The sequence below is a fragment of the Moschus berezovskii genome, chromosome 22 (genome assembly GCF_049115385.1).
Source record: "Moschus berezovskii isolate FMDL1 chromosome 22, NW_MosBer_1.0, whole genome shotgun sequence".
NCBI lineage: Eukaryota > Metazoa > Chordata > Mammalia > Artiodactyla > Moschidae > Moschus > Moschus berezovskii.
In genome coordinates this window covers 16,146,596-16,161,233 of record NC_142481.1, presented here as the reverse complement: position 1 = coordinate 16,161,233, position 14,638 = coordinate 16,146,596, and the positions used below count along the sequence as shown (strand labels likewise).

The window sequence follows — 14,638 nt, the reverse complement described above, 5'->3', positions numbered from 1 at the left end:
TGGGAGATGTGGTCCAGTCGCCAGGCCTCCGCGCCCGCTTGCGCCCAGACCCCATCGGTTGGGCCTTGTGGGTCTGCGGTGCGGGTGTATCGGGCTCATTACGTGGAACGAAGGCTGGTGAAGGTCCCGTGGCGGCCTCCATGCCCAAGATCTCTAGGCCTAGAGAGGTGAGTCCCCCAATTTTACTGGCTGAAGGTAGAGAGAATAGCCGAAGGTCCCCGGATCGTGCGAAAGGGGAAGGCTAAAACCGAAGGTCCGGGAGTCGTGGGGTCTGAGGGGGCGACTTGATTTTATTGAAATAGGGGTGAATGGCTACGACGATGGTCCCGAGGTTGGTGGCCTGCAGGCATCCATGGGTTGAGGGGCTGGAGGGCAGGGTTCCTTGCATTTGGGAGACAGCCTATGCCGGGCATTTTGGTTGGCGAGGCAGCTGGGGCTTTGCAACCCCAGGTTGGTGGGGAAGGGACAGTGAGGCAGGGTCCAGGGCTTTGGGAGTGTTTACTGGGGAAAAAAAAGCACAACCTAAAAGTTTATGTTTTATCTGGTGGTCTTTCTCAGATGGCTCTGAGGGACTGCTCTGAAGAGGTAAGAAGGAGCCAGCATTATAGGGGTTTTGCGAGAAAACCGAGGTAGTTAGAACAAGAAATGATTACTGTTAATTAGAAAAAAACGGACAGCTAAAGTTAATGACGAAGTGCAGGAATCTGGGCTCCCTGAAGTCATTCCTTTGATATGCACCTTAGCTATCTAGGGTAAATGTGCCTGTCTCCGGCTTGATTCCGGTCAGGGTGCACAGTTGGGGCTGGCTGCAGTGGCCGCTGACTAGCTGGCCACAACATCCTTTGTTTACTGATATGGCAGGCTGTATTCTTAGTCCAGAGAGGCAGCTTATGGGGCTGTAAGTTCTTAGGTGTTTATGAGGGCAGCTAGATGTGTGGAGCTGTGGAGAGGAGTTAGGAAGTGCCCCTTGGTTTGAGATGTAGTAGGGATCAAGAAAGTATTAGTCGCTCGTCGTGTTCAACTTGTGCCACCCCATGGACTGTAGTCCTCTCAGTTCCTCTGTCCATGGAATTCTCCAGGTAAGAATACTGGAGTGGGTAGCCATTCCCTTCTCCAGGGGATCTTCCTGACCCAGGGATAGAACCTGGCTATCCTGCATTCCTGGCAGATTCTTACTGTCTAAGCCAATAGGGAAGTCATGAGGTTTGGTGTTTATAGTGACAATATGTTCTGGTATCTCTTATTTTGGAGATAACTTGGACTTTGAGGAGGGGGGCCAAAATCTTGTAACCCCACTTTTGTTGTAGGTGCTCCTGTGAAACCACCTTCATCTCTGACTCAATGGGCTTTTATTTTTTTAACACTTCTTTTTAAAAAAATTTTATTTTTATTTGGCTGCACTGGGTCTTAATTGCTACACACATGATCTTATATCTTCCTTGTGTCATGAAAGATCTTTAGTTGCATCATCAGAGCTCTTAGTTGTGGCGTATGGGATGTAGTTCCCTGACCAGGGATCGAACCTGAGCCGCCTGCATTGAGAGCACAGAGTCTTAGCCACTGGACCACCAGGGAAGTCCCTCAGTGGGCTTTTTCTATAAGTGAGCCTAGGGATGTGTTATCAGAGGGATGGGCAGATTGTCTTGGACACCAGGATGGGCTCTTCTCCAGCCAGGCCCTCTATGGATTGCCAAAGGCTTGCTGCCACTTTGCATCTGAGAAATTCCTGAGCTCAAAGTGGTCAGCAGCTTCTCTAAGCTCCCAGATGCTTTGGAGTTAAATGACCTTCCACTGGGTACTTGCCTCTGGGCTAGCGAAGCCAGGAAGGTCACACCTATGGTTACTTCCATGTGTGTGCTTAGTCTATCAGTCGTGTCCGACTCTTTGCGACACTATGGACTGTAGTCCACCAGGTTCCTCAGTCCATGGGATTCTTCAGGCAAAAATACGGGAGATGCTCTGGTCATGCTCTCCTCCAGGAGATAGTCTCAACCCAAGGATCAAACCCGCGTCTCCTGTGTCTCCTGCATTGCAGGCAGATTCTTTACCCACTGAGTCACTGGCTGCTGCTGCTGCTAAGTCACTTCAGTCGTGTCCGACTCTGTTGACCCCATAGATGGAAGCCCACCAGACTCCTCTTTCCCTGGGATTCTCCAGGCAAGAACACTGGAGTGGGTTGCCATTTCCTTCTCCAATGCATGAAAAATGAAAGTGAAGTCGCTCAGTCGTGTCTGACTCTTAGCGACCCCATGGACTGTAGCCTACCAGGCTCCTCCGTCCATGGGATTTCCCGGGCAAGAGTACTGGAGTGGGGTGCCATTTCCTTCTCCAATCACCTCCCCAGTTATCTGCAAGAGAGAATTCTCCACATTCTTGACCAGTGAGGGTCGAAGGGGAGTTGTTTGTCCTTTCTTGTCTCAGTGGAAGTTACAGTTCCAGGTGTAAAAGGTGGAGGTATCCCAGTTGTGAGTTTGGTATCACATGTGACATGTGAGTCACAGGCCTGGCTGAATCTCTGCAAAGCCCCTCTGAGTGCAGACACATGATAAACTATATGTATTTAAAGTGTTCAATTTTATATATTTTGACATTTTAATACACTCATGAAACCATCATCTCAGTCAAGATGACAAATATATCTTATCACCTCCTAAAGATTCCTTGTTCACTTTCATAACCCTGCTTCCTGACCCTACTTGCCCCCTCCATTTGATGGACACAATCACTCTCCTCCAGAAGACTGTACCTGCTTACATTCTAATAGCATAAAAGACTGATCATTTTCCCAAGGCCTCTCTAATGATAAGGTTTTCAGATTTTGAAACATTTACCGATCTGATAGCAAAAAAAAAAGAGAAATTCAAGAATTTAACAAGTTCACCTTTTGAGAATTGTAGATCTGTATCCCAAAGGGCTTCTCTAGTGGCTCACATGGTAAAGAAACTGCCTGCAATGTGGGAAACCCTGGTTCTATCCCTGGGTCGGGAAGATCATCTGAGAAGGAAAGGGCAACCCACTCCAGTATTTTTATCTGGGAATTCCCATGGACAGAGGAGCCTGGCAGACTACAGTCCATGGGGTTTTGAGAAGTCAGACACAACTGAGCAACTTACATCCCAAAGTGGGGACTTCCCAGGTGGTGCAGCGGTGAAGAATCTGCCTGCCAATGCAGGAGATGCAGGAGACACTGGTTTGATCCTTGGATCAGAAAGATCCCCTGAGGGAGAAAATGGTAACCCACTCCAGTATTATTGCCTGGAGAATTCCATGGACAGAAGAGTGGTGGGCAACAGTCCATAGTGTCACAAAGAGTTGGACATGACTGAGTGACTGAGCATGCACGCATGCATCCCACAGTGGGAGGTTTTCAGGAAATCTTTATGGAGGTGGCAGCATTTGCTGCCGTGTGATTGGATCAACCTGTGAAGCTATAGTCCTGAGAAAGTCAGAGCCGGGTACCCCTGGGAAGTAGGGGCATGCCTTGTACACAGTGGATGCTTAGTAAATGTTTATCACCTTAACTATGCTTTAGTTCATTAACAGTATCCTCACTTAAATAGAGAAGTCCAGGCCCTAGCCTTAAGTCTGGGCTGCTGGGACATCTCCTCTCCTGCCTACAGGAACAAAACATCTACCTGAGCATGAAGGCCGCAGGAGGCCCCCCACATGCAGGAGTTCCGTCTTTCGTGGAGACAACACCTCCTGAAACTCCCTCTGGATGTTCCAGGTGGAGCTTGGAGAGGCTGAAGAGAGATTCCCCCAGCAGAGCCACTGGGCTACAGGGATTCCCTTCCTAACAGGGCGGGCAGGATGTGGGACCATGTTGAAGCTGGAGTGACCTCAGAGGCTAAGGAGAAAGGTGAGAGTTAAATCACTGTTGAAGCACATAGTAGGTACTCAGTGAGTGTTTGGGGGGCTGGGGAGAAAGTATCAGGGTCGAAAGGCTATTTGTGAAAGTACAAAGAGGAAAAATCTTTCTAGGGGAGGGTGTGTCAGGTAATGGTAAACGAGAACCAGTGTCACCAACTGAATATAACATGCCCCCTTCTCCCTTCTTGGTAACCAATATACTGGTCTATTTCAGTGAGCCACGTTCATTTTTCACAGCTTCTTTTTTTTTACCCAGCACTGCCTTCTGAAGACTCTGTCCTTCTTCCGGAAGAGGAGGAAATGCCCAGATTACAGGTAAATTAGAGTCTGCCTTCTCTCCCTGAAAATATCACCCACATACCTCATTTTGGGGCTGTTGGGGAAGGAGAGCAATACAACACGTATATTGTGCTGTCTCTGGGCTAGACATATGTTACTCCAGTTTCTCAAAATGTCTGAGCATTGCTGGTAGGAGTGTAAAATAGCATAATATACTTTGGAAAACAGTTTTAGAGTTTCTTATATAATTAAGCACACACTTACCATTGACCCAGAAATCCCATGATATTTACTCAGAGGAAATGAAAATATATGTCCACACAAAAATCTGTATGTGACTAGGGGCTTCCCTGGTGGCTCAGTGGTAAAGAATCTGCCTGCCAATGCAGGAGACAGCTTCAACCCCTCGTCTGGGAAGTTCCTACGTGCCGCAGAGCAAGCAAGGCTGTGTGCCACAACTATTAAGCCTGTGCTCTAGAGCCTGGGAACTGTAATTATTGCATCTACTAAAGCCCATGAGCCCTAGAGCCTGTGCTCTGCAACAAGAGAAGCCTCCACAATGAGAAGTGTGCGCACTGCAACTAGACAAGAGCCTACATGCAGCAAAGAAGACCCAGCACAGCCAAAAATAAATAAAATTATATTAAAAAAAAACTGTATATGACTATTAGCAACTTTGTTTATAATAGCCCCAAACCAGAAATGACCATCAACTGATAAGTAGATAAAATGTCTTAATCCATATAATTAAGAACTACTCAATTAAGAAAAAAAACAAGAACAAACTGCTGATACATGTAACAACCTGAATAAATATCAAAAGCATTAGGCCGAGAAAGATAAGCCAGATATGAAAGATATGCCAGATAATATATAAGGTAAAAAATAAGCCAGATATGTGCTGTGTGCTTCTGAGACAGGGTGGGACCTGGGGCCCTTTGCTCCAGTGCTGCAAGGCTTACACCTGGACAGGTGTCTCCTTGAGCAACAAAATGCTAAGAAAATATAAGAGACTAAAAATAACTTCAATAACTGTGCATACACAGTTGGGGCAAATTCTGGACAAAAGATACAAAAAGGGCAAAAAAAACCCCAGCTGCCAGCTCTGAAGGGCTTGGAGCAAAACCAGGGTGTTGGGAGCAAAAGCAGGTCTTACACATGCCCCTTGCATACAGCACCAATGAAGGGGTAGACAGAACACTTAAGCCATTTCTCCTGCCCAACCATTGGACACACCCCTACTCTCATCCTGCATAAGGAACCAGCTCAGGGAGGGAGCCAGTGAGCAAGCAAGGGAAGCCTTTACTTACTTTGATTCTCCTCTGCTGCTGCAGGGAACCCAATAAGGTCTTGCTTGAACTTCTTGTCTAACCTCTTGTCATTTTCTGTTGATTGGGAAAGGCCAAGAATCCTGGTCGGTATCAGTTCCATTTATATGAAATTCTAGAACAGGCTAGATTAATCTACAGTGACAGCAGATCATTGGTTGTTGAGAGCAGGGAGTCAGGGCAGGGAATCAACTAGGAGCAAACACCACAAGGGAACTTTCTGGAGTGATGGAAATGATCTATGTCATGATTGGTATGTGAGTTACACAGGAGTATTCTTTTGTCAAAACTCATCAACTGGCATACTTAGGGTTCGTGTTGGTTCACTGGATATTTAACCTAAATGAGAAACAATTTGTGAACAGAAGCAACATAGAAAACAACTCACCTCTCAAAAAATTTGTATGGTATACAGGAGATAACTATTTCAGAGAAGAAGAAGGCGTTTCAAAAAAGGATTTCTGGTTTTTTTACCCAGAATTACCTGTTTTTTAGTGCTTCAGCTTTGCATAAAGGACCATGTAGTCTGGTTTGACACTCTGCTTGCCCTCGTGTGCTCCCATCATCCCCACCTCGTGAGTTAATAGCCCTTTGCAAATTCTCTTCTCCTTATTCTTTATTTGGCAGGCTTAACATTTAGGCCAAAAAAGGACCAGAGACCAGGCTACTGCAGTGTGACACCCTTCTGTTGGCTGATCCTTGCACCATCCTTGATTTCCCCTCATAGCCATTCTGTCTTCTCTTTATGCTCTGAACAAACCCCTCCCTAGGAAAGAACCCCTGCTTCCCCATAATGATAGCCACTACTCTGACTTTTCATACTGTAGTTTAGTATGATTTTAACTTTTTAAATAGAAGCTGGATACATACAGTACTCTTCTGTGCCTGTCTTTTCTCAATATTTGTTGTGAGACTGATCTGTGTTATTTCATGTGTATATAGTTTCTTTTCATTTCTTGTAGAGCAGTAATTTCCAAAGCTTTTTGGTATCAGGACCCCTTTACACTTTTAAAAGTGGCTTTTGTTATGTGGGTTATCAATATTACCAGATCAGAAGTTCAAAAACTAACAAAACTTTAAAGTATTTATTAATCCATTCAAAAATTAATCCATTATAGTTAATATCACATTTTTTTTAAAAAAAGTCTTATTTTCCGAACAAAAAAAAATTTAAAGAATGGAAATGTTTTATATTTTTTCTAACATCTTTAATGTCTGCCTTAATAGAAAACAGCTGTAATCTTATATCTGCTTCCTCAGTTTCTTTGTTGCAAGATTGCACATCATGTAGCCTCTGAAAAATTCTTCTCTTTAACTGTAAGAGAATGATAGTGGATAAGCCCAATAATATCTTAGAATTATTATTGAAAATAATATTAGCTGTACAGACACCCCTGACAGGAGCTTGGCGATCCTCATGGGTCCCTGAACCACACTTTGAGAAATGCTACTGAATATTAATCCTTCATACGACTGTACCAAGAGTTTGTATATCTTTCTACTGTGGATGTGTGAGTGGGGATTCAGAGTCCAAAATAAACGTTGTTAGTATATAATCATCAGAGGAAGGTTTCCTAGGTAACATGTCTCATTAATCAGAGTCCTTATTTTAGATCTTTGACTTGCTCCTTCCCACGCGACTGTCCACTCCCTTTTCTTCCCAGCTGGAACTCCCCACTTTGCTCTATTCACATTTTAACCATCCCACAAGGCTAGTACCTGGCTTTCTCCAGGGTACCTGCCCTCATGGCCCCAGTCTACTCTAGATTCTTTCTCCAGACCCTCCCCTGAGTAAATCTCAAAATTGAGATTTGTTGTGTGGCTAGCACCTCTGGAATTATATAGCCTTTCATGTACTCTGGTTGAAATTGACTCTTCTTACCAGAGAAACTTTAAGGGCTGAAGGGTTTTGTTTTTTCTTTTTGATAAATCTGCCTCTTGTATCTTTTCTATATTCTATATAAGCAGTCCCCAATCTTTTTGGCACCAGAGACCCGTTTCATGAAAGAGTTTTCCATGGACCGGTGCGGGGTGAGGGTGGGGGATGATTTTAAGATGGTTCAAGCAATGTTACATTTATTGTACTTTATTTCTATTATTATTACATCAACTCCACCTCAAATAATCAGGCATTAGATCCCAGAGGTTGGGGACCCCTATTCTACATAATACAAACAGATGCATGCTTGTGTGCCTAAGTGAGTCTGATTCAGGACCCTGGAGACTGCCAGGACCACATATAGATGTCAGAATTCATTGGTGCTCATCAGCTGCATTCCTCTGTGGGAGTGGGTATACCTGAGGATAACCATGTTTGTTCTTTTAGGAGCTAGTGACATTCAAGGATGTGGCTGTTGACTTTACTGAGGAGGAGTGGGAGCATCTGGACCCTTCTCAGAGGCACCTGTACCGAGAAGTGATGTTGGAGAACTTTGGGAATCTCATCTCCTTGGGTGAGAATTGCATCTTCCAGAACCCACCTGATCTCCTGCTGGTTCAGTTGTATGGAATAAATCCTGAGGGGATTTGCATTTAGCGGTCCACATATTCCTGATCCCTTATGGTAGTGGGTATCAGATTTGAAACATAAAGATACCTGAGTTGAAGGCGAGAGATGCCAATTCCTATCCAAATTAAAAGAGACTAAAGAGATAAGACAGGGCTTCCCTGGTGGCTCAGATGGTAAAGAATCTGCCTGTAGTGCAGGAGACCTGGGTTCAATACCTGGGTATCAAATTTGAGCACAGAATCATTACTGCCTGTTCAACCCATTGAGAATTATTACTGTTGTATATTGCAAATAGGACTTCCCATGTGGCGCTAGTGGTAAAGAACCCACCTGCCAATGCAGGAGATGTAAGAGATGCAGGTTCGATCGCTGGGTTGGGAAGATCTCCCAGAGGAGGGCATAATCCCATGGACAGAGGAGCTTAGCGTCGCAAAGAGTTGGACACAGCTGAAGCAAGTTAGCACACATACAAATTGCAAATAGGCCTCTTCACTGAAGTTCCCTGGAACTCCTAGAACTTTTTTTTTGTTTGTTTTGAGAAGCAAAATATGTATTTATTTATTTGTGTGTTTTTGTGTATATATATTTGTATATATATGTGTGTGTGTGTGTGTGTGTGTGTGTGTATATATGGGATTTCCAGGTGGCTCAGTGGTAAAGAATCCGCCAGCCAGTGCAGGAGCCACAAGAGACTCAGGTTCGATCCCTAGGTCAGGAAGATCCCTGGAGAAGGGCATGGCACCCCACTCCAATATTCTCCCTGGGAAAATCCCATGAAGAGAGGAGCCTGGTGGGCTACAGTCCATGAGGTCACAAAGAGTTGGCCATGACTGAGCCACTGCGTTTGCATGCCTCTGTGTGTGTGTGTATATATGTATATATATATATGCATATGTGTGTGTATATATATATATATATAATATACATAAATATAAAATGTGGTTTTGATGCCTAACAGTTTTGTTCACCTTTCCCAATGTTTTATTCACCTTTTACAAATACCAGAAGATAAGATTTACTTGTGGGAGGGTCCTTGTCCATACCACATTGCCCTAATCAACATGTCTTTCCCCTCAAGCAGGGCATTTGCTGTCTGAACCAGAAATGATTTTCCATTTTGAACAAGAAGATTATGTGTGGATGGAAGAAACAATACCAAGAAGCTCTTATTCAGGTGTGTACCAGTCAGTCAGAACATGCCATTAATAATCCTATGAATCCATGAAGGGGTAGGAAGCAAGTTTAAAAGTATGTATTATTTGACTTTTTATGCCAATAATTTAATTGAAAACATTAAATATTTACTTGATTGGAGGTAAAAAAAATATATATATATATATATATTTTTTTTTTTAAACATTAAATGCCTAAACTCCTGAAATACCTTTGGAACCAACCTTACCATCTTATTGGTTCCTCATTATAACTTTTGACAGAGACTTCCCTGGTGGTCCAGTGGCTAAGACTTTGTGCTCTCAATGCAGGGGGAGCCCAGGTTTAGTCCCTGATTGGGGAACTAGATCCCACATGCCACAACTGGGAGTTCACATGCCATAACTAAGACCTGATGCAAATAAATAAATATATTAACAAAAAATTCTTGACAGATGTTCACTCCATATTTGTATTAAAGTTCTATTTTTAACTTTTTGATAACTATGCTTTGACAACATTAACTCCTTTGTAGCTCATGGAATTTGACTTGGTGTTTCTAGTAACATTTAGTTTCCTTAACTAAGGAAAAACTCTGACAAACCTAGACAGTGTATTAAAAAACAAAGATATCACTTTGCCGACAAAGGTCCCTATAGTCAAAGCTATGGTTTTTCCAGTAGTCATGTATGGATGTGAGAGTTGGACCATTAAGAAGGCTGAGTGCTGAAGAACTGATGCTTTCAAATTGTGCTGGAGAAGACTCTTGAAAGTCCCTTGGACAGCAAGGAGATCAATCAGTTCTAAAGGAAATCAACCCTGAATATTCATGGGAAGGATAATGGTGAAGCTGAAGCTCCAGTACTTTGGCCACCTGATGCAAAGAGCTGACTCATTAGAAAAGACCCTGAGGCTGGGAAAGATTGAGGGCAAGAAGAGAAGGGGGTGATAGAGGATGAAGTGGTTGGATGGCTCAATGTACATGAGTTTGAGCAGACTGTGGGAGATGGTGAAGGACAGGGAAGCCTGGCACACTGCCAATCATGGGGTCACAAAGAGCTGGACCCAACTTAGTGACTGAATAGCAACTACTAAGGAAAAGGTTCCCAATGATCTTCCCCATACCCTTGAAGCAGAAATGGAAGATGTAAAGAAAGAAAGACGGAGACCAGCAGCAGCACTTCTTTATTCAGTGAAGTTTCTTTGCCTGACCACTACTGCTTGAGAGTGTTCAGGAGCACTGTGCAGCCTTAGACAAAATCACTGCTCACTTTCTTATTTTTTTCTTAATATATATATTTTATTTGTTATCTATTTATTGGCTGTGTGGGATCTTTGTTGCTATACGCGGGCTTTCTCTAGTTGTGGCAGGTGTGGGATACTCTCTATTAGTGGTGTACAAGCTTCTCACTGCAGTTGCTTCTCTTATTGCAGAGCCCAGGCTCTAGGCATGCAGGCCAGTAGTTTCAGCTTGCCAGCTCTAGAGAATGGGCTCAGTAGTTGTGGTGCAAGGGCTTAGTTGCTCTGTGGCACGTGGGATCTTCCAAGACCAGGGATCAAACCCATGTCCCCTACACTGCAGGGTGGATTCTTAACCACTGGACCACCAGGGAAGCCCCCCCCCCCGCTCACTTTCATCATCTAATTTCCTTTGTCCCAGGAGTCAGGAATGAGAATGATGGGATCCTGTCTTGGCCAGTATCTCCAGGAGAAAAACTCTATAACTGTCCCCAGCATGGCCAAGACTTCAGCCAGCTCAGAAACCTTCTAATTCACCAGCGAACCCATATTGGAGAGAAGCCTTCTCCATATGCCGGTTGTGGAAAAGCCTTCAGTGAAAGGACAGCGGACCTTAACCTTCCTGTGCTCCTCCCAGGAGATGAACCCTACCGATGCATGGAGTATTCTGGAGTCTTCCACTCAGGATCTGCTCTGAGAAGGCACAAGAAGGAGCACATGGGAAAGAAACCTCACACATGTGAGGAATGTGGGAAGGACTTCAGCCGGAGCTCCAACTTGTCCATCCATCGACGAGTGCACACAGGCGAGAAGCCCTATAGATGCAGTGTGTGTGGGAAGGACTTCAGCCGCAGTTCCAACCTCTCCATCCACCAGCGCATCCACACAGGTGAGAAACCCTTCAGCTGCCGTGAGTGTGGCAAGGACTTCAGCCGCAGGGCAGCCCTGCAGATCCACCAGAGTGTCCACACAGGAAGGAAGCCCCATGCCTGTGAGGTATGTGACAGGCGCTTCACCTCACGCTCTGCACTGGCTCGACACCAGCAGGGCCATGCAGGAGACAAGGCCTATCTGTGTGATACATGTGGCCGGGGCTTCAGCCAGAGAGCCAACCTCTACCTGCACCAGCGTGTTCACACGGGAGAGAGGCCATTCCGGTGCGAGGCCTGTGGGAAGTGCTTCAGCTGGAGCAAGGACCTGGGTATCCACCGGAGGGTCCACACGGGTGAGCGGCCCTACAGATGTGCAGCTTGTGGCAGGGACTTCAGGCATCACTCAGCCCTCAAGAGGCACCAGAGGGTGCACACAGGGGAGAAGCCCTACCCCTGTGCCATATGTGGGAAGGGCTTCAGTCAGAGAGTCCACCTGCAGATGCACCAGAAGGTGCACTGACAGGAGAGGCTTCCAGGATTGGGCTCTGCACATGCAGGTGTCTTCCATGGGCAGGGCCAATGCCAGGGCATGGGTGCTGAGGTGCACAACATGGATCAGGCTTAATGATGTATGGCATTTGTTAATATTTATACTGAAAAGAAGGGGCTTCCCAGGTGGCTCAGTGGTAAAGAATCTGCCTGCCAGTGCAGGAGACACAGAAGACTCAGGTTCGTTCCCTGGGTTGGGAAGATCCCGTGGAGTAGGCAATGGCAACCCACTCCAGTATTCTTGCCTGGACAATCCCATGGACAGAGGAGTCTGGCAGGCTACGACTCGCTAGAGTTGGACATGACTGAGTGACTGAGGATGCTCGCATATATAAAAGAGGACACATCAACAGCACTTAGATAGACGGAGAAATATTGAAAGAACACTTCCAACCCTCCCAGGAGATCTCTGTGTGCTCCTTTCCACTCACTGCCCTACAAAGGGAATGACTATCCTGACTTCTAAAACTATAGATTGATTTTGCAAGTTCTAGAATATCATATAATTGAAAGTACACAGTATGTAATCTTTCATAGGACTTGATTCACTCAGTGTTTGCATCCATGTTGTTGCATGTATTTAGAAGTTCATTTATATTATTCCTGAGTAGTATTCCATTATATGAATGAACCAGAGTTTGTCTATTCACCTGTTGATGGACATTTACATTTGGACTATTTCTAGGTTTTCCAGGTTTTGATTGTTATGAATAAAGCTGCTGTGAGCATTTGGGTACATATCATTGTGTGGACATAAACTTTAATTCCGCCTGGGTATATACTTAGGAATAGAATTGATGGGTATTTTACATGATGAATTTTGTTTCCTCTCTTCCACCCTGAAGTAGTTTAAAAGCAAATCCTATTCCAGGATATTTTGTCATCTTTGTATCTTCAAAAAATAAAGACTTGTTTAAATTTTTTTTCCAAAGACTCAGAATTTTTTTTAAAATTAAGGTAAAATTCAGATAAGAAAAAATTCACCATTTTAACCATTTCAAAGTATATTATTCAATAATTTTTAATACATTCACAGGGTTGTATAAACATCATCACTATCTGATTCCAGAATATTTTCATCAGGCCAAAAAGAAACCCAGTTACTATTAAGCAGTCATTCTTCATTCTCCCCTTCCCCCAGCATCTGGCAACCACTAATCTACTTTTTGTTTCTATAGATTTGCCTGTTCTAGACATTTCATATAAAAGGAATCAGACAATATGTGCCCTTTTATGTCTTGGCTTCTTTCACTTAGAATAATGTTTTCAAGGTTCATTTATGTTGCAACATATATTACCACTTCATTCCTTTTTATGGCAAAACAATATTTCATTGTATGAATATACAATATTTTAAGATCTATTCTTTTTGTTTGTTTGTTTTACTTGACTGCACTGGGTCTTAGTTGTGCCACTCAGGATCTTCAGTCTTCCTTGCTTGTAGCATGTGGGATCTTTAGTTGTGGCATGCAATATCTTTAGGAGAAAATCACTTCATGTTGTATAATGTTCATTTTTTGTTTTTGATAATTGTACTATGGTTATTTCTGATGCTAACATTTAGGGAAAGATGCCAGCATACAGGGAGAAGGCAATGGCAACCCACTCCAGTGTTCTTGCCTGGAGAATCCCAGGGATGGGGGAGCCTGGTGGGCTGCCATCTATGGGGTCGCACACAATCGGACACAACTGAAGTGACTTAGCAGCAGCCAACACACAGAAACTCTCTGTACTATTTTTGCAATAACCAGGGTACCTTGTAGTAAAAACTTGAATACTGGACTTCCCTGATGGACCAGTGGTTAAGAATCTACCTGCCAATGCAGGGGATATGGGTTCATTTCCTGGTTTGGTAAGATTCCACAGGATGTGGGACAACTAAGACTGTGTGCCACAACTATAGAGCCCTCACACTAGAGCCTGTGCTCTGCAACAAGAGACGCTACCACAATGAGAAGCCCACACACCACAACCAGAGAGTAGCTCCTGCTTGCCGCAACTAGAGAAAGCCTGCATGCAGCATCAAATACACAGCCATAAAATAAATAAAGGTTTTATAAAAAAATTTTTTTAATTGGTTACTTATAGAACCAAGGGGTAGAGGTAATAAAGCAAATAGGGCAGACTGTTAGAATGAGCCTAATTACACAGAGATGTGAGAGGTTATTACTTCTTTAAAAATGGTCAGCAAAATATCTTGGAAATAAAAAATGATATCACTGAAATAAAAACAGTATAGTAAGTGGACTGGATGAAACAGTAAACAGTTTAAGTTGAACTTGTTGAACAAGAAGATAGATCTGAGGAATTTGCCGGATACAGTGGAAATGGCAAGTATGAAACAACAGCTGAAGATCTGGAGGAATCTGAAGATCTACTGTATTCTCATCTCACAGAAGTTCTAGAAGAAAAGAACAGCCAACAAGAAGGGGAGGAAAACATAGTCTATTCTTCGCATTGCAGACAAATGGTCCAAGGGGCCACAAAAAGTCCTGAGTGTCATGTGTTGGCAGCTATGGTAGAAATGGATACCCTCATGGGTGGCTTCTGGGATAGGATGTTTACAGACAGTCTCAGTGCCATTAAAAATTGAAATTCACAGGCTCTTTGGTGAGTGTTTCCAACCTGGAACTATAATCACACATCACATAAATGAACAAAGGTAAACATTTTAAAAATGCTCAGTACAGTGTTGCAATGAAAACAAAGCATTGAAAATAATTTAAATATCCACCAGTACAGGAATGGATAGATAATGGCTAGTTTTTACTATGAAACAGTATGAGGCTTAAAACCAGAAATATCTGTAATATTTTTGTGTATCAGGATGGGAAAATTCC

General features: G+C 43.8%; 1 protein-coding gene across 5 annotated transcripts; it reads left to right on the top strand.

The window, feature by feature from the left end:
- LOC129546100 (uncharacterized) lies at positions 1 to 12,729 on the top strand. Of its 5 annotated transcripts, XM_088830883.1 has the most exons (7): positions 1 to 167; positions 3,621 to 3,859; positions 4,127 to 4,185; positions 5,981 to 6,052; positions 7,804 to 7,930; positions 9,065 to 9,160; positions 10,799 to 12,729. In XM_088830883.1, exons 2-7 carry the CDS (start codon positions 3,811 to 3,813, stop codon positions 11,767 to 11,769), a joined length of 1,374 nt encoding a protein of 457 aa, XP_088687009.1. In that variant the 5' UTR covers positions 1 to 167; positions 3,621 to 3,810; the 3' UTR covers positions 11,770 to 12,729. The 5 variants fall into 5 exon arrangements, with proteins under 5 accessions (XP_088687009.1, XP_088687007.1, XP_055266867.2 ...); XM_088830881.1 differs by lacking the exon at positions 5,981 to 6,052 and having other exon boundaries at positions 5 to 167; positions 3,728 to 3,859; XM_055410892.2 differs by lacking the exon at positions 5,981 to 6,052 and having other exon boundaries at positions 6 to 167.
- Positions 12,730 to 14,638: the final 1,909 nt, after the last annotated feature.

Excerpts from the sequence above, each read along its gene's own strand:
- LOC129546100 (XM_088830883.1), top strand. The coding sequence starts at position 3,811 with ATGTGGGACCATGTTGAAGCTGGAGTGACCTCAGAGGCTAAGGAGAAA. Across the intron at positions 3,860-4,126 it reads CTCAGAGGCTAAGGAGAAAG|CACTGCCTTCTGAAGACTCT; the intron begins GTGAGAGTTAAA and ends TTTTTTACCCAG. Across the intron at positions 9,161-10,798 it reads ACCAAGAAGCTCTTATTCAG|GAGTCAGGAATGAGAATGAT; the intron begins GTGTGTACCAGT and ends CCTTTGTCCCAG.